General features: G+C 42.0%; 1 protein-coding gene across 2 annotated transcripts in view; it reads left to right on the top strand.

Annotated features, from left to right (window-relative positions):
• Positions 1 to 3,321: 3,321 nt before the first annotated feature.
• Positions 3,322 to 26,826, top strand: part of VAPB (VAMP associated protein B and C) — a 35,050-nt gene continuing 11,545 nt past the window's right edge. The window contains exons 1-2 of one of the 2 annotated variants that reach the window (XM_062604187.1): positions 3,322 to 3,620; positions 20,742 to 20,894. In XM_062604187.1, the coding sequence (XP_062460171.1) occupies positions 3,563 to 3,620; positions 20,742 to 20,894 (211 nt within the window). In that variant the 5' untranslated portion in view covers positions 3,322 to 3,562. The remainder of the gene's footprint in view (positions 3,621 to 20,741; positions 20,895 to 26,826) is intronic. The other variant, XM_062604186.1, reaches the window with a different exon arrangement.

The raw sequence follows: 26,826 nt of genomic DNA, 5'->3' as shown, positions 1-26,826 counted from the left end.
AAGGCAGAAGACAAACTTGTACAAAGAAGGGATGGGGAAAAACAGCAGAGAGAATGCAGCTTTTGTGTAATGCTTCCTTTCTTTGCAGCGTGATGTCTGAGAAACTGCAGGCCACACACCAGAGCAAGGTCTGACAAATTCTGCCAGGGTCAAGTTATTAAATATGTTGTTTTTACCTTAGACTGCATGAAACATAAAATTTGTGACTGCTTAGGCCAGGTTTCTGTCAATCAAAAGTGCAGAGTGCTTTTAATATCTGCATAGTGGTTTTGGAGCCTGTCATGCTGGGAAGGGAGCCTTTATTTGGTAATACAGCCAGCTGGTTGGCAATTTGCTTTTTGGTTTTTTTTAAAAGCACTGCTTTGGTGGTTACGTAGGGCACAAAACTATGGAGCTGGGTGCAGTTATCTCACTTGTCTTCTGTGAGGCTGAAAAGATGTAGTTTTCTTGTTTTGGGGTGTGATGCAAGTTTAACATGTTCAGTTAATAGCAGCCTTCAAAAGCATAAATAAAGTCCTGTTTCTGGTACTGCTGTTTCACCTGAAAACATTGGCTACAAGTGTCTGCTGAGCCACTGGCTGGAGCTCATATGCAGGAAACATCCTGTCATTCTTTTAAGAGACCTGGAATAACTTAAAATTATTGCTCAGTACCTGCTGTTTTTAAGTTATCCTTAGATGTGTGTAAATGGCTTTTGAAGAGTATCAAATATATTTGTATAAGGGGGTAAGAATGTTAATCAGAGTATAAGAAAGATAAATACAAGGAATGTGCTAGAATAGAGAGATAAACATTTATGTGTGTTTGCATAGGGAATCTAGATAACCAAATGTAAACCACCTAATTTGCACACAAACAATGAGAATGTTTTCTTTGGATAAAGTCTTTCATAGCTTTTCAGGTAAAAGTTATGCACCAGATTAAACTCTTCTTAATACTGGAACAATTTTAAAGCTTTCAGGTGTTCTTTGTAGTTGCCCCGTAGTGTTCATCTCTTTTCTTCTGTTAAACAAACCCTGACCTGGGCAACAAGTTGTCCTCTGGTCTTGTTCATAAAGTGAGGATGGGTTTTTGTATGTAATGAGAATGTAGTATTGCAGGTGGCCTTCATGCTTGCCTGTTTCAGTGAATCTGATCTGCACAATGTTAAATGTACACGCATTATTTACATATAACAAACCTGACAACCTGCATTCATTGCTTCATAAATTTCCAACTTAAACAATGCTGTGCTTTATAAAAACTTCAGTCTGGATCAAAGCATGGGCAAGTCCTTCGCATACAAGCAGGTGGGTTCAGAGCTGCCAGCTGCGGTAAGATGATACAACTTGGCAAACCCTTTAAGATGTGGATCATCAAACGCTTTGTACTTTCAGAAGTAGAACCTGGAAGGGTCTGAGTAGCACACTGAGCAGTTGCTTACTTCAGGGTTTTTTATTATGTATGACTGTATGTTGTCTAAAGTTTCCTCTGCTGTATTCCTCACCGTTAGTTTCCAATTAACTTGCAGATTCATATAACACTTGTCTTTTCTACTAATTGCTGGACTGAGAATGCATAGCTCAGTAAGAGAATCTGTTTAGAAAATAACCCAAAGAAATTAGGTGAAAGAAGATAACCTTTCCAGAGTATCAGCCACAGACAGCTCTACTCCAGAGTGAAATTAGTTCTCTTCTGATTCTGAGATCTACTAAAATGTCACATCATCTGTAGCTTACGCTATAATTTAAACTCCCAAAAGTAGCAAAAATCAGAAACCAAGGACTTCTGAGTAACTAAGAAAAGTAGACTAGCAGAGACCTAAAAAAGAAAATGCTCTCTTTCACAACCTTGTGTGACTATCTTTTCTTGAGCAGAGAAGAAATTTGAAGAACAACACAGTATTTGCGAGTGTTGCCAAACATTGCTGAGGCTTCTAAATATTAGTCCTAATGTCTCATCTAGGAGTTGGCAGGTTTCATTTGCGTTGTGCAAAACCAAGAGCTATACTAAATGTGTATGGGTGTTTGTTTTGGTTTGGCATTGAATGAAAGAACAAAACCGAAAGATGAAATGGGGTTGGAGGTGGTTAAGCAGAAGAGCTGGAAAATGGGGGATATCATGGAGAAGAGCAGCTGAAATGTTGAGATGTGGTGTGAACAATGGAGATGGGCTTGGAACACTGAATGCCTTCATCCACTTTAGTGCTGTTTTAACATCTATATCAGCCATTTGCTGTTGCTTTTATCACCAGTAACCCTCTTTTTAAGAATTCAGATCTTTTTAGCTACCTTGTCCTTTTTTTTTTTTTTTTTTTTTTTGCAATTCTGAAGTAAAACAACATGATACCAAAAAACTCACATGAGGGTGAGGCACACTGCACCACGCTGGTTGTATTGGTGTGTTGAATGAGTTTTCCCAATGTTCTACCATATTTCTGTTCACCTCACCTGTTTGCTAATCAGCCTTGATTAGGACTTGCTCGACCTAAACTGTGTGCTTTGGGTTCCTATGCTTTGAAAGCCAACTGATGTTGATACACTTGCTTTTTATCTCTGCAATTCTTCTATGTCTGAAGTTGCCTAACACATACTTTTTGGTGTATATCAGTTACCAGTTTTTAAGACTGGTGTGTCTCTGCTGATAAGGGCATCCCACACTCCTGTTCCATTGTTACTCCCTGCTGACTTTGACTGTTACAGCAATACTTTATACATTCTGAGGAACTTCTAGAATGTTTAAACAACTGAAGTGATAGAGGAAGGAAGTGTACTACTATTGGAGTATTGTGTGCAGTTCTGGTGTCCTCAACATAAAAAGGACATCGAACTGTTGGAACAAATCCAGAGGAGAGGGCCATGAGGATGATCAGGGGCTGGAGCACCTCCTGTATGAAGACAGGCTGAGAAAGTTGGGGCTGTTCAGCCTGGAGAAGAGAAGGCTGCGTGGAGACCGCGCCGCGGTGCCCGCAGTATGCCATTCCCCGGGAGCTCCCTGCGCTGGCTGCTTGTCCCCCTAGTCCCCTCCACAGGGATGCGGCTCCGCGGTGAACCACGAGGCGAAACAGTCCTCGGTGTAGGGACTGGAGGCCTGACATAACAGGCTGCTACTGGGCAATACGGCGTTCGTTACCGGTCGTGATTTCCAGCGTTAATATGAATTAGACCGGTTTCAGGTAGCTGGAGTCTGACGACCAGCCCGAAGCCAGCTCCGCCGCCCGCTCGGCCCCGTGCTGCCGGCAGCAGGGCGGGCGGAGGCGCGGCGGGGGGCGGGCGGGCGCAGACGTCAGCCGCAGCCTCTCTCTGGGTCCCTCCGTGCTGCATCATCCCGCCTCCCGCCCTCTGCCTGCGTCCGCGCCGGCAGCCGCCGCCCGCCTTCCCTGGCCTGTCCCCGCGCCGCCGCCCGCAGCACCTCTGCTTTCGCCGCTCCCGGGCCGCTCGGCGGGGCTGAATAAACCAGCCGGGCGCGGCCCCCCCCCCCCCCCCGCCTGCTTTCCCTCCTCTTCTCCCTCCCCCTTTCCTTCCCCTCCCTCCCCGTCCCTTCCTCTCTCCGCCTGGTGCCGCCACCGCCGAGGAGGAGGAACATGGCGAAAGCGGAGCAGGTCCTCAGCCTCGAACCACAGCACGAGCTCAAATTCAAAGGTACGAGGTGGCGACAGCCGCCATCACCCTCCGCCTCCCCTCGCCGGGCCGGCGGTGCGGCCGCTCTGAGGCCCCGCTCCAGCGGCAGCCATTTTCCGGGGGCCGGGGCTAGGTACCAGCCGCTAAAATGTCCTTCAGTGCCGGGGCCGCCGCGCCCCCCCCCCCCCCGGGCCTCTCCCTCCTGCCGTGGGGCGGGGAGATGCCCCCAGCCCGGTGGGGCTGCAGCGGGAGCGCCGGGCCTTTCTCCGGGCCTGGCCCCGCAGCGGCTGCGCCGCCCGCCCCCACCCGTGCTGCAGGGCCGAGGCGGCCTGAGGGAGCGCGGGGGGGTGGGGCGGCTGCTCCGGCCGGCAGCGAGCCCCTGAAGAGCCCGTTTCTTACCCGGGCTGGCTTCACCGCGCCGCGGCGGAGGCTTCGCTGTGCCCGCCAGGCGTGGGCCAGGGGCTGCGGTGGGCAGCGCCCGAGCCCCGCGGGGCCGCCCGGGTGCGGGGAGTGTCCGAGGTGGCGGGAGCAGCCCCCGGGCTCCGCAGAGCTGCGGTGGCAGGGGAAGGGGTTGATGCCTCAGCTGGTGCCAAGGCAGCGCTCGGCGGCTCCGAGACACCCATCCCCCGCCCCGGCCCTGGAGCTGTCAGGCAGCCGGGGCGTGGGGCACCCGAGCGGTGTGTGCGGCTCCGCGGGCTTTGCAGAAAATACGGGGCCGCTGGGCAGCCTTTCGTGGCTGTTTCACGTTATTACTGATAGAATTCGAGAAGCCAGTTAGATAATTTAATCGTAGATACTCATGCAAAAATCCATCCTTTTTTTAAATAAAAATCTTGAATGGGTTTGGATTTTTGCTCGCATTGAAATTCCTGCCTTGTAGCCTGATGGCACTACTGTAATACAATATTCTTGGATTACAAATAAGCATTCAGCAGGTTTATTTATGCTACAAGAGTCAGAGGTGACTTACAGCTTCATTTGACTATCTGGCAAATAGGTTTAAAAAAAGAAGTGATTTATTTACTAGCTTCTTTTAAAAATGCTCCTTTAAACAGCTTTCATGTGTGTTTTCAAATGTAGGGGAAGTTTTTATCTGTTTTTATTAGTAAATATATTGCAGGTAATAATATAAGGTGGGCTTATCAAGAAGCGCGGTAATAAACACTGGGTGGAATGAATGTATCCTTGCTGTAAGCTGAAGTATTTGCATGTTGTTATGACAGCATCATCAAACATACTTAAGAAGGAAACTACTGCTGTTTTAAAATTCTTTATGTTAAGTATGATTAGGTGAAAATCAGCTCTTGTTCTGAATAATATTGTGGTCAACAAGCAAGTGAATCCACACTCAGGTGGGCAAAAGGTGGGGACTTAATTGGCACTGGCTTGCTAAGGAGATACAATTGTGAATCAGGGTTTGGTTGGTGGGTTTCACTTCATCATAAACAGATATAAACCAAGCTAAAGTTTGGTTCTTGCTGAAATAAAGATTGCCTGTCAGACTGGTAGCCTTCCAATTGAGGTTCTGGGCTGAATAATCAGTAGCTATTGAAGTTAAATCAGCCAACCGTATAGATTTTGGTTACCAAATATTTAGCCAGTAACATATATTCTGTATAATATAAAATGTTACTTGACTAGCTGCAGCTATTAAATGCTTTGATTTAAAAGTATTCTTAAATATTAATGTTCAAACAGACAATGCTACAGGTAGCATTCATGTGCCTTGGCAATATGTTCTAACAGTCCTTTCTAACAAGTAGTGCTGACCACTCTCCTTCATTCAGGAAAGGCCAATTTGAAATATTCATGAAGTAAATTTTGCTCGAAGTATTTCTTGTCCTGCTGGGTTTTTGGTAGTGTGGCAGTAATGATTTTCTCACCTTTGTAAATAGTAGCATTTTTTTCAAAGCGTTGCTTTGCGCAGTACGAGTAGATACAAACTGGCAGAGGTCAGTAGTGCTGCTCACTGGTAGGCCTGTGCTTTCTCATTGGTGTGTCCTGGAAGATCTGATGCTTAGCATAGGGCAGTGATGTCAGTAGGACTGTAAACCAGCTCTCACAAACACTGGAAATGAATAAAGGTCATAGTCAAAATGCAGGTAGAAAAAGCAGAAAACTATTCCGATGCTGTTAAAATGCTCTGTATAGCTCTTAAGTATAAAATCTAGTGGGAGGTTATGATATTTGCAAAATGACAAGAGGAAATAAGATACCCCAGTGAGGATTCATTCTGTCCTAGTCACTATGCACTTGCAACCATCTCTCTCTTAGCCAGCACTTTTCACTTGTAAAGGATGAAGTTCAGAAAGGTCAAATGCAAAGTCTTGCACCAGGGTCTTGGCAATCCCAAGCACAAATCCAGGCTGAGCGGAGAGTGGATTGAAAGCAGCCCTGGGGAGAAGGAGTTGGGGTGTTGGATAGGAAGCCCAGTATGACCTGTCAGTGTGCGCTTGAGCCCAGAACGCCCTGTCTGCTGGGCTGCATCCCCAGAGCATGAGCAGCTGGTCATGGAGGGGATTCTCCCTGTCTTCTGTGCTCTGGGGAGACCCCCCCTCTACAGTTCTGATCCATCTGTGGGGCAACAGCAGAAGAGGGATGTGGAGCTGTTGGAGCGAGGCCAGAGGAGGCCACGGAGATGCTGCGAGGGCTGGAACAGCTCTGCTCTGGAGCCAGGCTGAGAGAGCTGGGCTGGTTCAGACTGGAGAAGTGAAGGCTCCTTAAGGGGAGACCTTAGAGCAGTTCCAGTGCCTAAAGGGGCTACAGGAAACCTGGAGAGGGGCTTTGGACAAGGGCCTGTAAGGACAGGACAAGGGAGAATGGCTTTAAACTGACAGAGGGGAGGCTTAGATTAGACATAAGGAAGAAATTCTTCCTTGTGAAGGTGCTGAGGCACTGGCAAAGGGTGTCCAGAGAAGCTGTTGCTGCCCCATCCCTGGCAGTGTTAAAGGCCAGGTTGGATGGGGCTTGGAACAACCTGCTCTAGGGGAAGGTGCCCCTGCCCGTGCAGGAGGTTAGAACTTCATAAGCTTTAGTCCTTTCCAAGCCAAATTGTTCTATGATTAAAGACCTTTTTTTAAGAAGCATTTGCAGTGAATTTTCTAAATTCCTTTGCCACTCTGCTTTAAAATATTGTGTGTGTGATTTGTTTGTCAAAATATCAAAGGAGTTTTTCATGCTAGAATTTTTTTTATGGCATGTGAACATGAGCAGGGGCTGTCTTTCCTCCCCACCTCTCAGCTCCTACACCGTAACGCACATGATCCAAAATAGCATCAGCATGTGCTGTACTGAGATGCAGCTGTGAATAGTGGGAGGAAGGACACCATGATGTGGCCGGAGGTGCCTATTTCCTTGCTCTTGTCTTTGATGCCATGTGAAATAGGAGCTCTGATTTCTTGCCAGTGATTTTTCTCTTCTGTGTGGTTGTTGTAGACTTGCAGCCTAGGTGAGAAAGCATCGCACTAAAGGTTTGCTGCTTGCTGAAATAGTGAAAAAAAAAAAAAAAAAGAATTGTTACACATGACATTTCCATTTGTTTTCTTTAAAAAAAAATTAATCTGGGAAATAACATGCAAAAATCTGCCAAGAATTAATTAGATTATACTATTTGAAGCTGTGACTTTATGAATTGCTAGCTTTAAACTTAGACAAGGATGGAATTCTGTTCCCTTTTGCCAGTTGCTTTTTGACGTAGCTGGTAATTACAGTGCCACACTTCTGCTTTTGGGTGCTACCTCAAGTATCTCACAGGGTGGCTTCACAGTGAGGCCTGTCTGGAATAGATACTGTTTGTTTCGTGTCAGCAAGCCAAAATTTGTTAGAATGTAACTTATTTAGGTGTTTGAAATGCTGCTGCATTCTTTGCAGATGCAAAGTGTCAGGGGAATTGTGTTTAGCTGGGGACACACTCAAAAACTGAGGTAGCACCCTTTTTAGAGGTTTGCTACAGGTTAGGATGGACTTATGACTCAGCACTCTGTTGCAGTGCTCCCCAAGTGGCAAAGAGCAGTACTGTCAAACGCGGGATGAATTCCTCGCAAAACTGTGAGTTGCTGCCAGTTGGAAATGTTATTTCCTGTTCCCAGTATGAGATTTTGCACCTGCACGTATGCAACGTGTCACTGTGTAACTCTGCCTTATCCAAAGGGCACAATAATAAGTCAGAACAACCAATGCTCTCCAGTCCTTATAGTACTGATTCAGACCTGGCCTGAGGCCTAGCGGTGGTGTTTCCAAGCCATCACCTGTCACTGGCTCAAGTGAATCCCCTGGGTACATCAGAGGTGCCGTCAACACCTATAGGTGTGCTCAGTCTACGACTGTATCTGCAGTGCTGTGAGGGAAGTATTTAGTGTTTAGCCACAGCCCTGTGCAGCTTGTGTAACCTGCATCACTGTGGTGAGGTGGCTGCCGCTCCCTAATAAGATTGTTTGTGCTCCTTCAGGGAAGTCTGTGTAGACTACAGAGATCTGTTGCTGCAGTGTAGGTGTGCAAAACCCACTTTATCTGACGTGAATGGCCAGTGCTTACCAGGTACCAGGCTAAGGCTCTTCGATGCAGAAGTTCGGTAATGTTTGGGATGCAAGATTAGTCTTTACTGTGCCTGCAGCTGTCAGGTCTCAGAAGAGAGGTTAAGGACTTAACTGGACATTGTGACTATGTAGTTACACCTCTGTGTCTGTCATCATCTGTCTCTAATGAGCAAAGCACTCCTGCAGTGAAGGTATTTGGAGGGATTTCACTCTGTGTTCATGCTGTCCTGATCAATAAGGTTTTCTAGTCACTGACACTGGAACAGGCTGTGTTTAAGAATGTAAAATGCTGATGGTGTTGTGAGAAGTTGCCTGTTTAGTATAATTTATATGTATCTTTTAAGCTGAACTTTTACATGCCATTTTCTTTAAACTATCTGCAGCATAATGGCAGTTAGTGCTAGGATTTCTTTACTTTTTGAAGGCTGCTGTGTCAATAGCTATCTACTTTTCTGCTGGAAAATGTACCAGTGCATGCTTCCCTTTGACTAGCCTGATTACTAGTATAATCATTGTTACTGCATTAAATATGAATAAACCTTCACGTGTCTCTACATATTTGAATTTGTTTATTAAATTATACCCTCAAAAAGAGGACATAGGATTTAAATAATAGGCAGGCTTCTTAAATCTAAACAAATCTGAAGTATGTAGCCCAGCTCTCAACCAAAATTAATCATTTTCTGGTTACACTTAAATATTTGCAGTTTATGTTGTGCTTACTATTCCTGCAGTTTAGCTAAATCAATAGCTTACCTAATTTGCTGCATCTCACTGAATTACTCTTATCTCATGTGCACCATTAGTTTTATAATTCTGTCATTACTTTGCATAGACTTTAAACTTCAGTTTAAAAGAGCAGTGTTCAGAGGAAAAGACGTGGAGATAAATGGCATATCTCATCTTTTAAAAGGTGGAATAAATTGAAGGTGGTGCTTCTGTTGAGCTTCTGTAACCTGCTGGTGTCCTGTACACTAGACATGTGACACCACCAGCCCCACCGGGAAGGGGGGGGATTGTATGTGTGGGGCTAATGGAAATTTGAGATTTTGAGCAGGCTGGTTAGAGAGCCAAATAACCATTATTTGAGCAGCAGTCAAGGAGGTTTAGCTGCATTTTCTGTTAAATTAATGTATTTAGGTCTCCCAGGACTATTTCAAAACAATCTCCCAATTTGCTTGAAGGCTTTGGCCGATTTGATTTATGGGTTAAGGGCTTTTGAACAATTTTGTACTGCGTAGACTTCAAGAATTGCAGTTAGAAGTAACAAGCATTAATATGATCAAAGTATTACTATTTCAAGGAAAGTCCCAATGCAGTGATAAAATCAGCATGGGCAACTGTTATTTAGTAGTTACTTCTTAGTTTTGTTGGGTTCTGGTTTTAATATGATTAACTGTATGCCTTTATTGTAAAGGATGGGACACGTACATGTTTAACTCCCCATTCCTTAGGAATCTCAGATTTGTGCACCAATTTTCAGCTTACTTTGAGTTGTGGAACCACCCATGGGTACATGAAGAAGTTTGTCAAGTTGGTTATTTAAAGCCCATCAGGGTGGTGGATTGCCAGTCCAGTTTGGTTGGTGGGATGTGTCTGCTATTCATTGCTTCAGAAAATATATCAGAATGGGATTGAAACAAATGATATTGAAAATACATGTGTAAGCATAAGGTAATGGGTGGCTGCCTTAACTCCTAGGAGCATGGCTATCATGTCAAAGACATGGTTATGTATCAGAGTGGGTGCAGGTTCACATGGATGCTTAGCAGTAAATTGTATTTACCAGCTGCTCCCCTGCATGCCATGTACAATGTCTTATGACTTGTGAAAGAGGAATATGGAACAGAAATTTGCATAGGAGTTTTCTGATTGTTTCTTTTCACTGGAAATGAAATTGCCTTTTTTCCTGTCACTTCACAGGTCTTCTAAATTGAAAATTTATCAGTAGTCATGCAGTGCTTTGTTTCTCTTAAAATAGGTTAGCTACCTTTGAATACAAGGCTGAATTTTGCTTAATTGCACTCTAATTCAGAATTAGGATTGTAAAAAATGGGAGTACAGTCCTTTAAATAGATTGTCAGATCTGTTTTGAAACTCAACTGGAAAAAAGGCATCATCACCATAGTGAGTGATCCAACTTTATGAGCTCAGGTCAGCTTACATCTATGAACAAATACCCAGTTTTAAAAGAAGCTTAATTTCTTGTGCGTACCCAGCTCTGGAAGCTATTGATTGCATCAAATTAATTTTGAATGCAGAGAGCATCTACATACATTACAATGCAATTTTTGTAGACAACTTGGTGACTGAGGGTTTGTCTTATTTCTTGCTTTAGAATGCCTCTAACCAGTTTTCTACCGACCCAGAGACAATGCAGGAATCAAATGACCCTTACTAATTCTGCCTGCATCTTGCAGTGACACTGATTTGCTATTATCTTGTTAACATATTGGTCTTATATTTGTTCCCTGCTGGGAACAGCTAATAACTACTGAATGCAAATGCATTTCATAGTTGGTACAATAACAGCCTTTTTACTTTTTCTGTCAGTGTAGTTGGTTGGCTTAGAAAGCTTTATTGATGGTGTTTGCAACAGTTTTGTTTGTGGTAACAGCTGTTATTTCAGACTTAAATTTCATCATTTCATCTTTGTAGAGAATGTGATCTTCAACATTACCATCCTGCTGCTGCAAGCTGGTTTGTTCTTTTTTTTTTACTCCCAAGTAAATCCTCACTGATTTAAGTGAGAATCTGGTCCTCTCTGAGTAAGGGACTTGACAGTTCCTACCACAAGTAACACTGAAGCCTTCTTTAATTGTCTTCCTATGTGATGACCAGAGGCAGAAAGGAGTAACACTGTTTTACGTAGATATATTTAAATACCATTTTATCTAAACTAGGAGGCAGACTTATGCAAAGTCTCTTCCTTTGTCATTTGACCCAATATTTATTCAATATATAAATCATTTCATACCTGCTTTGTAGACTGAGATGTCCTTAGAGGCATATAGGATATGTTCTGAGATGTCTCGGATGTTGTTGAATTTAAAACTTGGCCTGCTAGGCAACCTTTCATAAAAAGGGATTTGTGCCATCAGTATGGAACAGCTGTCACAATCTTGCTGTCATTGAATATGTATGCAAAGTGAATCACCCTTTCCATGTTTAATTCAGTGCAGGATTAAAATGCACACAGATTGAAGTGATTGAGTGTTTACACTCACTAGCAAGACAATCCAAACTGAGAGTTGACCAAGTCTGTCCTTTCTGTCTTATAGCTGTTCTGGAAATTGCTTCCTTCAGCTGTAATTCTTCTGGCCTCAAGAACATTAGAACAAATTGGGCACTGCTGCTGTCTGCAGTACTCTATCCCACATTGTTATAAATACTATATGAAAATGATCTCTAAACTACTTCAGTGTTTAGTTCTCTAAGCTGTCAGCAAAGTCCCTCATACCATGGTGCTATGGATTAAAGATTTCATGGTTCTAAATTTAATCCTGTTTTCTTGGTTGCTTTCCATGAGGGGTGGAAAAAATAAAGAAGGGGGAGGTGTGCCTGGTGATCCATTTACTTATGTGCAAATTATGAAGTTGTGTAGGTGTGGGGTTCACTGTGGACCAAACTTGTGTTTTTGCAAACAATTTGCAAGATGTAATTGAAGTTAGCTGTGCTTGTAGAAGGCATGACAAATGACTGTGTAATTCTTTACATTTAAATCAATTGCACTCTTGTTTTTCTCATGACTGTTCCTTTTCATCTGACCAGTTGCTTCATCCTTAATGGTGCTTCTAATGTTTCTCACAAGCAGGAGCTGAGCTTCCTGTGTGCAGTTTCATGTTTGGACTGCCACTGTTGCCTGTTTATATTTGCAACTGCTGCTTCTTGTGATATGTGAATTAACAATATATTTTTGCATCTTCTCCAGATATTTGCATGCATAATTTCCTCCGCTTTGCAATGTCTCCTCTTCTGGCCTTCCTACATTTTTACTAGACTAGGAGCAAAGGTGTAATTGCAGTAAGGTTTTATTTGGGTTTATTTTGTGTAGTTGTTTTTACAGTGTGCTGATTGGTGTCAGATAGTAGTGCAGATAATGCTTGTGGGAGTTTGTTTGGAAGAATGCAACTTCACATATTTCTGATTTGGTTTGGTGATTTTGTTTTTTAACTTTGATCCTGAAAGCACAGTTAATAGACTAGGTTTTAAGTGGCTCCCTAAAAATGTATCTTGCTAAATTCAGGATTCTTTCCTTATTTGTAGCTGTAATTATCATCTCGCTGCCTGTATAAACATGGGTTTTTTTTAACTTACTCAAAAAGCAGCTACTCACTGTGCATCCCAAAAATCTGTAATTTAGCTTGTTTCTCATGATGTTTCCAATTTATGCATAGTTTTGCAACTTCCTCAGTTGCCATTTGAGTTGCACATCATACTTGTCTATTTGAAGAGTATATATGAGCATAAAACTAGAGTAATTGCTCCTTCCCTACCATTTTAATGTGCATTTGAAATGGAGATTAGTGATGAAATCAGTTCAGGAAAAATCACTTCACAAGAAGTACAAAAAGTGTAGTTTGGGATTATGATTAAAATCACAATGCTTCTTCCGGGGAGATACTTTACTTTGACTTCAGTCTGTAGCACTCTTTTTTCCAGAGAAGCTTGCACATCAGGCCACTATCATTTTCCACTGCTGCATCCTCACTTCTCTCTGGGGACCTATGCTTTGTCTCAGTTTTCTTTCAATACCCACCCAGCAACCCCCATGAATCACAGACTGGTTTGTGTTGGAAGGGACCTTAAACTCATGCAGTTCCAAGCCTCATCCAGCCTGACCTTGAACACTGCCAGGGATGGGGCAGCCACAGCTTCTCTGGGCAATCTGTGCCAGGGCCTCACCACCCTCACTGGGAAGAGCTTCTTCCTAATGTCTGATCTGAATCTCCCGTCTGTCAGTTTAAACCCCATGTTCTGTCCTTATATGCTTCTATAAAAAGTCCCTTTCTGGATTTCTTGTCAGCCTCTTTAGGCACTAGAGCTGCTCTAAGGTCTCTCCAGGCTGAACAAAGCCAGCTCTCTCAGCCTGTCTCCAGAGCAGAGCTGTTCCAGCCCTTGGAGTATCTCCATGGCCTTCTCTGGACTTACTCCAACAGGTCCACATCCTTCTTATGAATGATGTTTCTAGCTATGTAGAATAAGTAGGTTTCTTATGATAAGTAGGTCTTGCTATGTCATGCTTATTGAAAGAGATGTAGCTACTGTTCCACTATCAAAAAAGTATATGCTATTTTCTGATTTGTTTTCATACATGGAGAGAGTTGATACATGTGATATTTGTGAGTGGAATGAGTGAAGTAATAGGATATGTTTGTCATTCAGTTCTAAAATGATATGAAAGCAGAGTTGAAACAGATATACACCTCTAAAAGCTAGCCAAGTCTTCTATCAGTCTCTCGTTTATGCAGTTGTGTACAGAAATCTTTTTTAAGTTTGGGATGTAGAGAAAATACTTCCTGTGCAATTTTGTTGCTGAAGATGCCTGTAAGCAATGTTTGGGTGCAGTAAAACTGGCGAGATCAGTTGGAAAAAGCAAATGACACTGATACCAAAATTATTTGAAGGGCGTACTCCTCCATTTATCTTCGCAAGATTATGTGTGGCCTCTCAGTTCTTACAACTGTGAAGTCAAACTGTTAATGATTTTCTGAGGAATAAAAGGTGGCAAGAATTACATACTAACAGATACCCTGAAAATAGCCTTCAGTCTTGTATTTGGTTTGGGCTTTTTATTTGTCGTTTGTTTTTTCCCCATCAAACATGAGGCATGCTCTGGGAAAAATGGTTTGTGCCAAAATGGGCCAGAGAAGGACACTGATTGATCCACCCAAATGGAATTATTCACTGCCAACTTTGCTCCAACTTTGGCATCTGGATCATGTAATTTTGCTGGGTTTCTACATTTTTTTTTTTTTTCTCTTGGATCATTTTATTGATTACATACTTATTTAAAAAAAAATCACTCCATTGCACCAGCTATTGCATGGGGAGAGGTTTGAATGGCACTTCTGGTTTTGTTTGATGCAGTAGAAGTGGAAATGACCAGTTAACTCCCATCAGTTTACTTCAAGGGCTCTTTTGGGTGAGTATAGTGGTGGTAAGAGTAAAGGAATTGATGCCACAGGGGTGGGGTTTTCTAGCTACATTCATGTAGAATCTGAGCTGAGACTGAAAAGTTTGTGAGTGGTTTACACAAGACTAAGAGCAGCCTAAATTTTTTCTTAAAAATAATTAACCAAATTTTGGGGTCTTTGGTCCTCTCAGTGAGTTACTTGTGAAGTAAGATGTTTATGCAACACAGGCACTTCTTGTTTCTCATCCTTTGACTTCTTTGATTTCAAAAGTTGTGGATGCTCACTTAATTATGAATATTTCCAGAGCCAAATGATGATGATTAAAACCTGGCATACAGTACTTTTTAAAACACTAATCTTCACAAGATGCTCTATAATTAGATAAGTATTCTTCTGACTTCACATAGAAGAAAACTGTAAGGGTCCAAATCTGCTTCTGTTTTGGAGTTGCTGTCAACTCTTAAGGCTCTTAATAGAAGAAGGTGGAGCCCTTAAGTGATTTGTCTAAAGACAAGTAAGATGGTGGGAGAGTTTGATTGGGTGTTGGGTGTTCTTGACTCACAGGCACCTGGCTGAGAACTCAAGGTGTCTTGCTTGACATTTCAGCTTTTTTTATTTTAGTGTTTCTCTTCAAAGGTCATCAGCTTACAACTTTAAAAAGCGTACAGTAAGACAAATCCTACACCTCGTATTGAGCCTTCTTGCTCATCGCTAGTGTTTTTATTTTTACTACCTCTATTAATGATAGACAGCCTCAAAAATGGGAGAGACTGTGGAAATAAAATGAAGTCAGTTGTTACTCTCAGAGCACTTCCTGCTGTGGGAGCAGGAGTCATTGTGTGATGGGGAAGGGAGCCTGAAATAACACACCTGGCCACTGCCCTCAACATTTACACATGCAGGGTCAGTGTGTCTCTTCCACTGCATGAATTACTGTTCTGTGTGGACATCTGCTAGATAGGACATCTCAATGTGAAGGATTTGGGCTCTAGAGAACAGCCACAATTTAAGTTTTCCCTCTACTTCTTTCCACCATCTCTCTTACTAAAGATTCCTTGGTTACCTTTCTTTGGCTGACTACTATACCAGGTGATTAATGGCTTTCATCTGATGCCTCGATGGGGTTAAATCATGGTGAAATACATCTTTCTTCTGTTGTTGCATTTCACTGCTTTTCACAAAAGTACTGGAGGGGTTGTCTCACTAGAAGCTCTGCCTCTGTTTCTACCTGTTTCCAGTTACCTTGCTTTTGACTATGTGTCTGTGGTGCTGAGTTAGAGTGGCAAAAGTTGTGTAGGGAACAACTGATGAAAGTGCATCTAGAACATTCTGGGAATACATTGATGAGAACTTATTCTTTGTCTTGTTGATCAACAGTTACCAGTTTAACATGACTGCAGTGGTAGAAGTGTTCCTGCAGTTCGATTGCTCTGAAAAGCACCAGTTCACTGATTTTTTTTTGAGGGATGCTTGACTTTAAACAGATGAGAATTTGCATTAGATTTAAGCAGGAAAAAAATGGGCATGTGCCTTCATTATTTTTTAACAACTGTGCCAACACTACTCGTGTGATTGCAGTGCTAGCTTTAACCTACTAAGTATGAGACCTTGTTGCCTTACGTTGACAGAATGCTGTGCAGAAAGATGCAGTTTTCCTGATGCCAGTGTCTTGAGTGCTGCTTGGTCTGGCTGAAAACTGATTCTCCTTTTTCTCTTCCCCGCTGCCCGCTCCCCATCTTGTAAGTGGATTTATTTTCAGCCCAAACAGCTCCCTGGCTCAGCTCAGTGCACGCAGATGAACACTGCAGCTAGCTCAAGCAGTTGGTGGAAATGAGAAGTCAGATCACCTCCCCTTTCAGCAGCAAGAAGGACTAGGGCAGAATAAAGCAACCCTGGGACTGTGTCCCACCTAATGTGTGTAGTTAATTATAAACTTGTAGTCATATTTGCATGTACAGATCTGCAGAGGACTGTGCGTCTTTGGTTTGAATGCCCCTGCCCAAGCCTTTTCTGTCGAAGCTTTACCTCCGCTGATACTTGCACTAACTTCTTTGTCATGCTGAAGAGAGCTACAACAGCATTCTTGCTGCACATGTGTATGAGGATTGTTTATTTGCCAAGCTAAAATGCAGAATTTTGGTTCAGGTGAGAAATCATATTAAGATTCAGTTGTGATATAGGTGTGTCATATGATTTCTGTGAGTAGTGAGTGGCAGGAAACTTATAGCAAGTACTGTGCTGATCAAAGTTATTTGCCTGGATTTGCTGGTACAATTACAGGCAATTTTTATTGCAGTGAGAGTTATATAAAATTTAAATAGAGTTGCCATCATGTTCGTGTGACCTAATTCCCAGGCTTTTGTATTACTAAAATGATCCAGGATATTCTAATGCAGTACACTGCAGAATGACACTCTTAGGAGATTGATACAGCACTGGTGTTTGAATAGGAAATGGAGCGTGGCAAATTTTGCGATAATGCTGGGATCTTCAAATGTGAAGGGCTGTGTGCCTGGGTGGAAAGCCACAGCTGTGGTTTGAAACTAGGCCGGCTGATGTTTCCTTACCTTCAAGTAGTGCTGCTAGTTTGTGTATCACTGGATGTCCAGTTTGCATTAACACAAGCTAACTTTATTCTAACTGGCAAGAAAAAGTCATCAAGCCCTTGTGGAACATTCCAGACTTTCACCGCCAAATTCAATTTACTACATTCTTCCTTCTGGACAGCTTGCTCCCATGACAACCCCATGTCAGATGATGCATGTACACAATCTGAGGTTCCCATAACTTTGTCCTTGGAATGACACCAGTGGCATTTTTCTCATGATCTTTTAAACACAAAGGAGAAAAATAGTTCCTTTTTTGTGTGTGTGTGTGAATTGTCACTTGAAAGCATCCTGTTTTAATATGTTTCACTTATCTAGAAATATTAAGAGCAATCAAAATTACAGTATTTTGTGTATTATGAAATAAATGTGTTTGAGTGCAGTTTCTGTTCAGGTACACAGTAAGAGTCAGTCTCCACTGCAGAGTCAACTTAGAATCACAGAATCATAGAATAGTTAGGGTTGGAAAGGACCTTAAGATCATCCAGTTCCAGTCCCTCTGCCATGGGCAGGGACACCTCACACTAAACCATGTCACCCAAGGCTCTGTCCAGCCTGGCCTTGACCACCACCAGGGATGGAGCATTCACAACTTCCCTGGGCAACCCATTCCAGTGCCTCACCACCCTTACAGTAAAGAACTTCTTCCTTATATCCAATCTAAACTTCCCCTGTTTAAGTTTGAACCCGTTGCCCCTTGTCCTGTCACTACAGTCCCTAATGAAGAGTCCATCCACAGCATCCCTATAGGCCCCCTTCAGATACTGGAAGGCTGCTATGAGGTCTCCACGCAGCTTCTCTTCTCCAGGCTGAACAGCCCCAACTTCCTCAGCCTGTCTTCAGGTGCTCCAGTCACCTGATCATCCTTGTGGCCCTCCTCTGGACTTGTTCCAACAGTTCCATGTCCTTTTTATGTTGAGGACACCAGAACTGCACACAATACTCCAAGTGAGGTCTCACAAGAGCGGAGTAGAGGGGCAGGATCACCTCCTTCAACCTGCTGGTCATGCTCCTTTTGTTGCAGGCCAGGATACTGTTGGCTTTCTTGCTGCTTTTGTCCAAGTACCACCCAGATGCACCAGTCTGAGTGACTGTATGTGTGCTTACAGCCCACCTTGGGAGTACAGGCGTTGTCCAGGTGGTGTGTATACTTGTATACATAGTCCTTCCACTTGCAGTGAGGACAAAGGCGATGGAAAGAAGTGTAGAGCATTTTACCTTACTGAACCTTACTGAACCTGTGGGTATGATTCCACAAGTCCTAATGCCTTGCATTGAAAAATGAAGCTTCAGGGTAGATACGTGTCTCATACAACTGTAAATACCCAACCCAACCTTACCTGCAGTGCTCAAATCCAGATGTAGAGAGCAAGCGTGTAACTCCAGTGCAGAATTAGCTTTTATTTATACTGGGATCAGTTCGCCCACATACTCCAGCCTCCCCAGAAAATGTCAGATCTAGGTTATAGTAGTCTAACAGCAGGCTATCAGGGTTTCATTTCAACCTGAGTTGGCAGTCTGCGGGCCTCACTCTTGAAAAGACAGGCCAGCCAACCTGATAATATTTCACTGCCATGCCCTAATTACCCTGAGTAATGCTCTGTTGTCTATTTCTTTTTTTACACACTTCAGAACACCTAAAATGGCACTTTAATCCTGTATTTGGCTGCTGTGTTTTGCTTTGCTACAGTATTTGAACAGCAGTGCCCTAAGGCACATGCCTGCGCACAAGTTTGCTGAAAGTGGACATCAGCCTTCTAGTAGAGTTGTGCTGGCTCATCTGTAAATTCTGTAATTTGGGGAAAATGGAACTTAAACTGTTTAAAGTTTAGTGGACAGAAAACGTCAATCAGACAAGAAGAAATGAATTTGATCTGCTAAAACGTTTTGTTGCCAAGTATTTTGATATGATCTGTGTTAGCGCTAAGTAACTCCATTCGGAAATCATTTTACACACAGAATTGTTGTTTTACCATTACAAACAGCAGCTCTATGCTGGGGCACACAAATCCGGCATGCGTTCATGGATCAGCCAAGTACAAACATGGTATTTCCCACAGGAAATCTATCCCAGCATGCAGACTAGTAAAGTACTACTGAGGATGCAGCTGCGTATGTTGGGCTTTGTAGAGACCACTCTCCCTCTGTGCTGGAATAGCTCAAGCTGTGATTTTTTTAGTAAAGGCACCTCCTTTGTGTTTAGGCATTGAGTAATTTCTTCTGAAATGTTCTTCCATTAGAGCTATCTTGAAGATCTGCCACTGCGTTTAACACACCTGAATGTTTGCTGGGTTTTTCTGCTGGTTTGGCTTGTTCAAGTTCTCTAATGGCTCATGGCTATTCTGCCCAGTGTTTTCCATTAGACTCAGAAGTCTCTGCATGCAGAACACAGAGAAAGCTCAACACCTGTTTCATTCTCTTTTGCTCCCAGTGTTTCACCAGGCACAGGTTTAGTGAAATCTTTGTCATAGGATATGAAAAATTTATTGCTTCAGTTTTTTTTTGCTACCAAATTGCAGTGTAAATGCAAAGCTAGGCTTGGTTGGAGCTCAGGCAGAAATGATGTTCCGTTGTTGTCTGGTTGGGTTTTTGTGTGTGTGTGTGATTGTTTTGGGTTTTTTGCCCTTCCAATTATTTAAATTAGATGAAGGATAAAGGTTGCAAGACTGCAGTACTTCTACAGCTGTATTAAATATTATCTTAGGAGATAAGTTTGTGTGATAAGTTTGTAGAAAAGGAAGTGAACTTAAATTATTTTAAGCCAACCATGCTGCAGGAGAAGGATGGTGGAATGCTGCCTGCTAGTGTTCTATCATCATCATCATTCACCCTTTTGGAATTTTAGGGCTATCATTTCTGCAAGGAAAGGTTCAATACTTTTTTTGATCAATTTGCTTTTTTACTTCTGAGGATAGATGAAGATATTTTATTCAAGCATCAAATTAGTTACTTTTATGCAGAAGACAGTTGATCAAAATGTGCTTAGGTGTTTTATTTTTCTACCATCTGAGCATGCACTGTTGTTGTGTGTTACCTGTCTGATCTATCAGGGTCTTACAGTGAATCAGTAAACTCACCTTGCCTCTAACCTGAGGGATTTTGGCAGTTTCGACTAGGTAGTGAGGCTGTGAGAAACTGATTTGCCTGCGCTTGGTATCCCAGAACTTGATAATGGTTTGGTTCTGGCTTTTCTAACATGGAAATCTTTGCCAGTGCTCTCAGCATCCAAGAATTTTCCAATTTCCACATGGTCATTTCCTGCCTTGGGTCAGGTGGGATATTTTATGAAGGTTTTATTTAAAAATTAAAACCAAAGATTTGGTAGGCAAAGAGGGTGCCCCCTGAATGCTGATGTGGCTGGTTTTGGTGTGGCATTTCTGAATACCTGGTGAAATCCTGCTTGTGTGGAGGCACAGCTTGCATATGCAGATGAATTTTGTCACCATTCCCTTTTTAGCTCATGTACACTGGTGTACTCCCCTATTTATCACCTGTAACATATATGGTATCTCTGTAAGCCTGGTTTTACTGATATTCAGTAGTTAGAACAGGGTAACTGTGATGCAGCAGAGAATTTGGCATTGTTGGAATGCTGTGCTGGAACAATGTATAAATGATTTTTCCCTTTTTGTTTTTCTGTTAATGATCAGCCTGAGCAGTTGTGTTGGACATGCTGTGTGTGAGAATGCTCAGAGGCCTTGCTGCACCTGCAGCTTTGCGTGCATGATTACCTGTATGTGCCATAGATGGAAATTGGACATCTAATTACTTTATAAGATTTGTGAACTGAGACTTAGAGCCTGTTTAGCCTCTGCTTGAGAAGTCCCTTCTGTGTGATTTCACGTCTGCTTTTGTTCTCCTCAGGTCCTTTCACAGATGTTGTCACTACAAACCTGAAACTCGGCAATCCTACAGACAGAAATGTGTGCTTCAAAGTTAAGACCACAGCACCACGTAGATACTGTGTAAGGCCTAACAGTGGAATTATTGATGCAGGAACATCAATTAATGTTTCTGGTAAGTCATTCAAGCAGATTTTTGGTGATCAAAAATAGCTTCTTCTAATCAGTTATTTCTTAGAATGCTTTGCCATTTGAAAGTATTATTGAATGCTTGTAAAAGCAACAGGTTGTGATTCCATGTAGAAGCAGCCATTTCGTATATCCTTGCTTCCTTTATTCCTAGTCTAGCAGTAATAGCCTTGGTTTTATATCTTGTTTTGGAGGGGAAAAAAAGGGAGAAATACATAAATTACTTCTGTAGTTCATTAACAGCCTTAGCCAGCCTCTCCAGACCAGTACTGCTGCAGCCCTGCCCTCCCTGTGGGATTATTTTTGCACAGTTAGTTTGTTGCCAGTTTATCTTTCTGAACCAGCTCCCTGCAGGGTCAAAACAAGTGCTTGGATGGGTATGTCAAAGGAAGGATCAAATCGAGTGGGCTGCAGACACACCAGTCAAGACTGATGTTGGCTGTTGTTGAGCTGCCTAATGTAACCAATAATGAAAACATTTCCTTTCAAACCACGCTTGTGTTGTGTTCCTTGAAGATGCAGTGTGCTTTGGTGTTAAAAATGTCAAGTGACTAAATCTTTGTGGTTCCATAGGAAAACCTAATGTTTTTCTCTGAGTCAGTAGCTCTTGACTTACCTAAGTTTTGGTAATGAAAAAGCTAGGAGTGGCTTACTTTCAAAGCATAAAGAGCTGAGTATTTCTCATAGACAGAATGTCTGTATATTATTAACTTGCTGATGATAAATGCCCCAAAAGAATATTTTCTCAATGACTTCTCCAGTCCATGTTATCGATTAAAAAAAGAACTTCTATCAAAGCATGCAGTAGTGGCATGCTGCATGAATGAAGCTGGACTCTTCTTAGTTAAGAAAATGATTTCTGTAAAATACATTCAGATTTGTTTTACTGTTTACTAAATGTTAATATTCTCACGGTAAGAAAAATTACTTACAGATAGGTTTTACAGTTTGCTGCTAGTCTCTTACCAACCTTTTCTAGCCTGGAATAAAAAAAATGGGGAGCTAAAACTACTGCTTGAAAAATAATGAAAATGTAAAAATCAAGACTGTAGTTTTTTACTTAAAATGTAAAATATTTGAACACTTCACCCTTGGAAAGCTTGCTTCAACAAAATAAAAAATGATCCCAAATATACTTTGCACTGTAACAGTAAGAGTCTCTAATCCTAATGTAAGTCTTCTTGTGCATACCTGCATTGGCTCACTTATTGATCTGTTGTCTTTGGGATTTCTGCTGTGTCGGTTGAATGTGCATATGATTGCAGAATTGTGCTCTGCTTGCAGATAATCTCTGGGGAATGTCACGGTGAGGAGATAACCAGTGCAGTGTGGTAGCTACAGGTGGGGCAGGCAAAGCGTTTCTGCTTCAGGAGAAGGCTAGCATGTACCCAGTAAGCTCTGAAATGCCTAGTATGTAAATGAGAAAGCTCTCCAGAGAGAAATTTTGATCTTTAAAACTCAGGACAACTCCCCACTAAAGCTGTCTGTCATCTCTGCTAGCTGCAGGCAAGCATATTAAATGTGCAGAAATCAATGAAGTGATAATGAAAATTAGCATGGTTCCTAGCTACAAATTATCTTCGTGCTATAAAGATGTGGATTCTTTTAATCTTTCAAATGAATTTTCAAAATTAAAAGCTCACTTCCTTTGCAGGCACATACCATGCTTTTTTGATCTCAACATCGAGTGTTTTCTTAAACTCCTGCTTGCAATGACCCTTCACTCTACCTTGAGCAGAATATAGTATAGTAGAGTGTGGTATGAACCATCTTTTGTTATGCTACCAGCATGCCTGAATCTTACTTGCTTTTCCAGCTCAGCTCTTCCCAGCTGCATACCAGATAGAATATGGATCTAGTCCAAGACCTGACTTAATGTGTCCTGTTATGAGAGATAACTGTGCTAACCCTAAGCTATGCTTTGCTCTTGCTGACATAACTTTGAAAAATTTCCCTTTTCTGATAACTTTGTTTAGAGTGATTTATGATTCAGTTAGTTTTGCAATGGCTATGGTATATTTAATCATAAGTTCAGATTTGGGTTCAACATATTTTCATACTGAAAAGAAGTAATATAATAACACTCCTAAATTGCCAATCCTTATATTAACATTATATTTTAAAATGCAGGTAGTACACATTCATTATTTTTTAGGTACTATATTAAGGTAAATTTATAGGTAGATGTGTTACAGATTTCTGTTATTATAAATGTTAATTCTTAATTTACTAAAACATTCTAAACTGAAGCTGTTTTTATCTTGTGCTGTGGTTGAATTTGTCTTTCAAAGAGCTGTATACCTTGCACTCCTGGTAGCTCCTTTAAGCCACGCTCTGGACCTAATTTTGGACTTGAAGGTGGTAGTGTCTTTGGTTCTGATTAGCAGAAGAGATCTTTTGGATAGGTGGGATCAAAGATGGGACTTTAATCAACTTAAAGAACAGAATTTTTTCCAGATTCACAGAAAGGGGTGAGATGTGTTGAACCTTTGCTTTGGAGTAATCTTGCTTAAGAACGGAGGGCTGATTTTGGAGTTAAGTGGAAAATAAGTGGAAGTCGTTTCATTGCCTCTAAGTCGATTATTTTTCAATCATGTAATTCAGTCTTGCACAGGGTGTAAATATAGGACTTGTAAACCTAGTAAATACTACTGTGAGAAATTATTATAGTTAATTCAGTTGTAACTTCAGACACTTTAGCTGGGCTGTATATACTGTATGCAATCTGTCCTCTTGAGAATTGCTACTAGCTTCTAACAGAGCTGCTTGGTAGCACTGTGTTGATACCGCACCTTGTCTCTTGAAAAATCAGTGCCTAAGTATAATAGCATGAAGCTCTGGAACAATTTGTTAGGGTAGCAAGAATGTTACTGGCTGAAGCTGAGTTTGGGGCAGCCGTATCTTCCTTGCATTGTAGTAACCAGTTACGTTTGTTGCACTCCTGTAAAACTGTATCTGTGCTATTTTGATGAAAGTATATGAGAGAATATTCTGCCTTAACACAGAGGCAGGAGTTGGAATGTTATTCCACTTTGTTTTGTACTAGTATGGTGGTTCATTAAAAACATACAGAATGCTAGAAAAGCTTGCTTTATTCTAGTAGAGTCTCAAATACTGGCTTCTTACGCAGCTTCTCCAAACCGTCAGGATTTAAGGCCCTGTCAGCATGCACTGCTTGCTGCAATGTCAGGTTTGTAGCCCGTGTTTTCACCTATTATGTAAAGGCATTTAATTTTAACAGCTGAGTTTATGTAACTATTGGGAAGTGTATGTATGTGCTGTCATCTGATTTCATTGCATTTACTGTGAAATACTTTGAAGAGTATTTGCACACATTACATTTTTGTTAAACATGTCTTATTTCCACAGAGATATCTGATTTTGTGGCTTCCAGGAGGTTGAATTCTGAATAAAAGGCATGAATGGATTACAGAGGAAAAGTGGAAAAATTATAAGCCTATACTGATGAGTCTGCAGATATAGGTGCTTAACGGGAGGAGAGAGGAAGTACAGATGGTACCATCTGTGCACACTGTCCCACTGAAGACAACAGTGTGAACATGCTTCCAAAAAAAATGGGGAGAAGCTGACATTAGCCTTAGGTTGCTGTCAGATATCCTTGGAGGGGAGTTTTTAGTGTTTTGTAAACTTGCCTGGTTTTGGAAAGGCAGTTTGTTGCCTTCAGGAGGGTGCTTCTGCAGCGGCTCTTCTCTTTGGTCACAACGGGTCTGCTCCTTTCTCTAAGACACCAATCGTGTCCCATCCACTGCTGCAGCCCCTAACTCTCCCAGGGTAATGTTGCTGCTGCACCCTGTTCCCCTGGGCCTCCCAGGACTAGGTAGTGCCTGCCAAGGTTTGGTTTTGTCTGCTTGCTTTAGAAGAATTTATCTTGATATTCACAGATTTGACATATTTTTGTATGACTGAAATATTTAGAGAAGGAACTATGTAAACATGGAACAAATGTGCAATGGTGCCCTGGATTCTGCCTGTTTCTGTAGAGATGAGTGTCCTTCACTCACCTCTAGCAGAGCTGATCAAATTGCACCGTTGGTCTTGAGGCTTGCTCCTGTAGCTTGTTGGGGTATTTTATGTAAAGGTGACCTGAATGTGGTAGATTTGGTCTATCCAGACCATAAAGAATTTCAGGCAGTGCTATTTGGGAAAATCACCAGTAAAGCTAGAAAAGAAATCAGATTCATAGGCTATTGAACGGACTACTTAAGAGTAAGTAAACAGTGATGTGGTGAATGGAAATAGCAGGAAGTTACTAGTGACATTTCTTGAGAATGATTCCTAGTACTAATCTTGCTTAATGCTTTTATAAGCAATTCTGGCACAAAGAGTGCACTAAAAACCCTGATCATGATGTGAAGTTGGGAGGCTGAGGAGACGCTGGAGAACTGGGTGTCCTTGAAGGCTACAGTAAGAGAAACAGAGGATGAGTTTCATCAGAGAAACTGCAGAATCATGCACTTGGAGAATAAAATCCTCCTGCTATAATTGCAAGCTTGTTAAATGAAGGGGCTGGCCAGGGTGACCAGAATGCTGACATAATGAGGCTGGGAATAAGGCAAATGTAGTATGTGCAAACAGGCTGGATAATGGAAGAGAGAAGAGTACGAATGCTCTTGTCCAAGGCACTAGTAAGATTTCCTGAATGTCTCATGGGAGCAGCTCATACAGAGGAGTTGAAGCCAGGACAGGTGCAGGGAATGAATGGGGAGCCTGGCCTGGAAAGGACCCACTGAGTCTGGCTTGCTTCGTTTACCAGAAGGCCAAGAGTTACTGTGATTGATGTTTTGGAGTGTGCCAGAAGTGCATGATTCTTCCCCTTCCTTGATATTTAAGCAGAAGGGCAGTATTGGTCTAGGACCAAGTAAACAGGCCATTAATAATTTTAGATGGAAACTAGAGGAAGGTTGCTGATGATCTGAGCAGGGAGACCTTTCTGTTCCTTCTACTTGTGGAAGGGAGTGCCAGATCCTAGCAGGCGTTATGGATAGGGTTTAGTCTCCTTCCATGTTCCTTGCTTCAGATTCCCACTGTTCCTTGAGAAAGCAGGTTTGCTCTAGGAAGCCAGAAGAGTTTAATGCTTTTGACATTGTTATTAACATTGCCAGTAACTGTCCTAGAAAAAGGAAAGAGTATATTAGGTGGTCCCTGCCTTGCCTTTGCTATCTACAAAGCCCTGTGTAAAATACCAGGGGTGTAGCAGCAATGTGTAAGAAAACTGCTCTCCATTTCTTTGGAAACACTTCAGCACAGGATGTACATATCGTCAGTCCTCTGTGTTTGAATTTTGACAACGCCAAATGGGGTAACAAATATAACCTGTGTTATTCCTCATTCCATTGGAGTCTCAATGACTTTACAGTCTTTGCTTGTGGTAGAATACTTCTGGTGCTTTAGCTGGAGGGTGATGAGTTTAAGAAAGTGGTTGAAATACACACCCCTGCCTGAGGGATGCTGGTGCTAGCAAATTTGAAGTTCATGTTAATCGTTCTATTACTTAGAACTCTGGGTTCTGATGAAAGCTGGTCAGAAATTTTTGAGATGAGTTGACTGATTTGAGTAAGGCATTTTAAAGGAAACATACACTTCCCACACAGTTCTTGTGCAAGTTATGCAATTTCCAGTCAAAACAACAGAGCCACATTCACAGTAGCCAATTCTTCAGCAATTAGGACAGTTACATGGAGCTGATCTTTCACCGAAACCCCCAACAGTGTGTGAATAAATGTTGAAATGGTTTGGCTTCCTCTTGAACAAAGTACTTATTTCTGAGCTTCCCATCTGGCTTATAAGACATTCGCTGAATAATTTGTGTCAATGTGACTTTCATGTATTGATCTAAAAATACAAGTACTAACAACATTTGTACCGTCAAGCCCTCTCTAGCCGCTTGCTCTTATGAT

This window comes from Pezoporus occidentalis, unplaced genomic scaffold, assembly GCF_034315485.1.
Source record: "Pezoporus occidentalis ecotype Australia unplaced genomic scaffold, CSIRO_AGI_Poc_V1 ctg83, whole genome shotgun sequence".
NCBI classification, from domain to species: Eukaryota; Metazoa; Chordata; class Aves; order Psittaciformes; family Psittacidae; genus Pezoporus; species Pezoporus occidentalis.
Note: the sequence above shows the minus strand (reverse complement) of the source record. Positions and strands in the feature narration are given on the sequence as shown.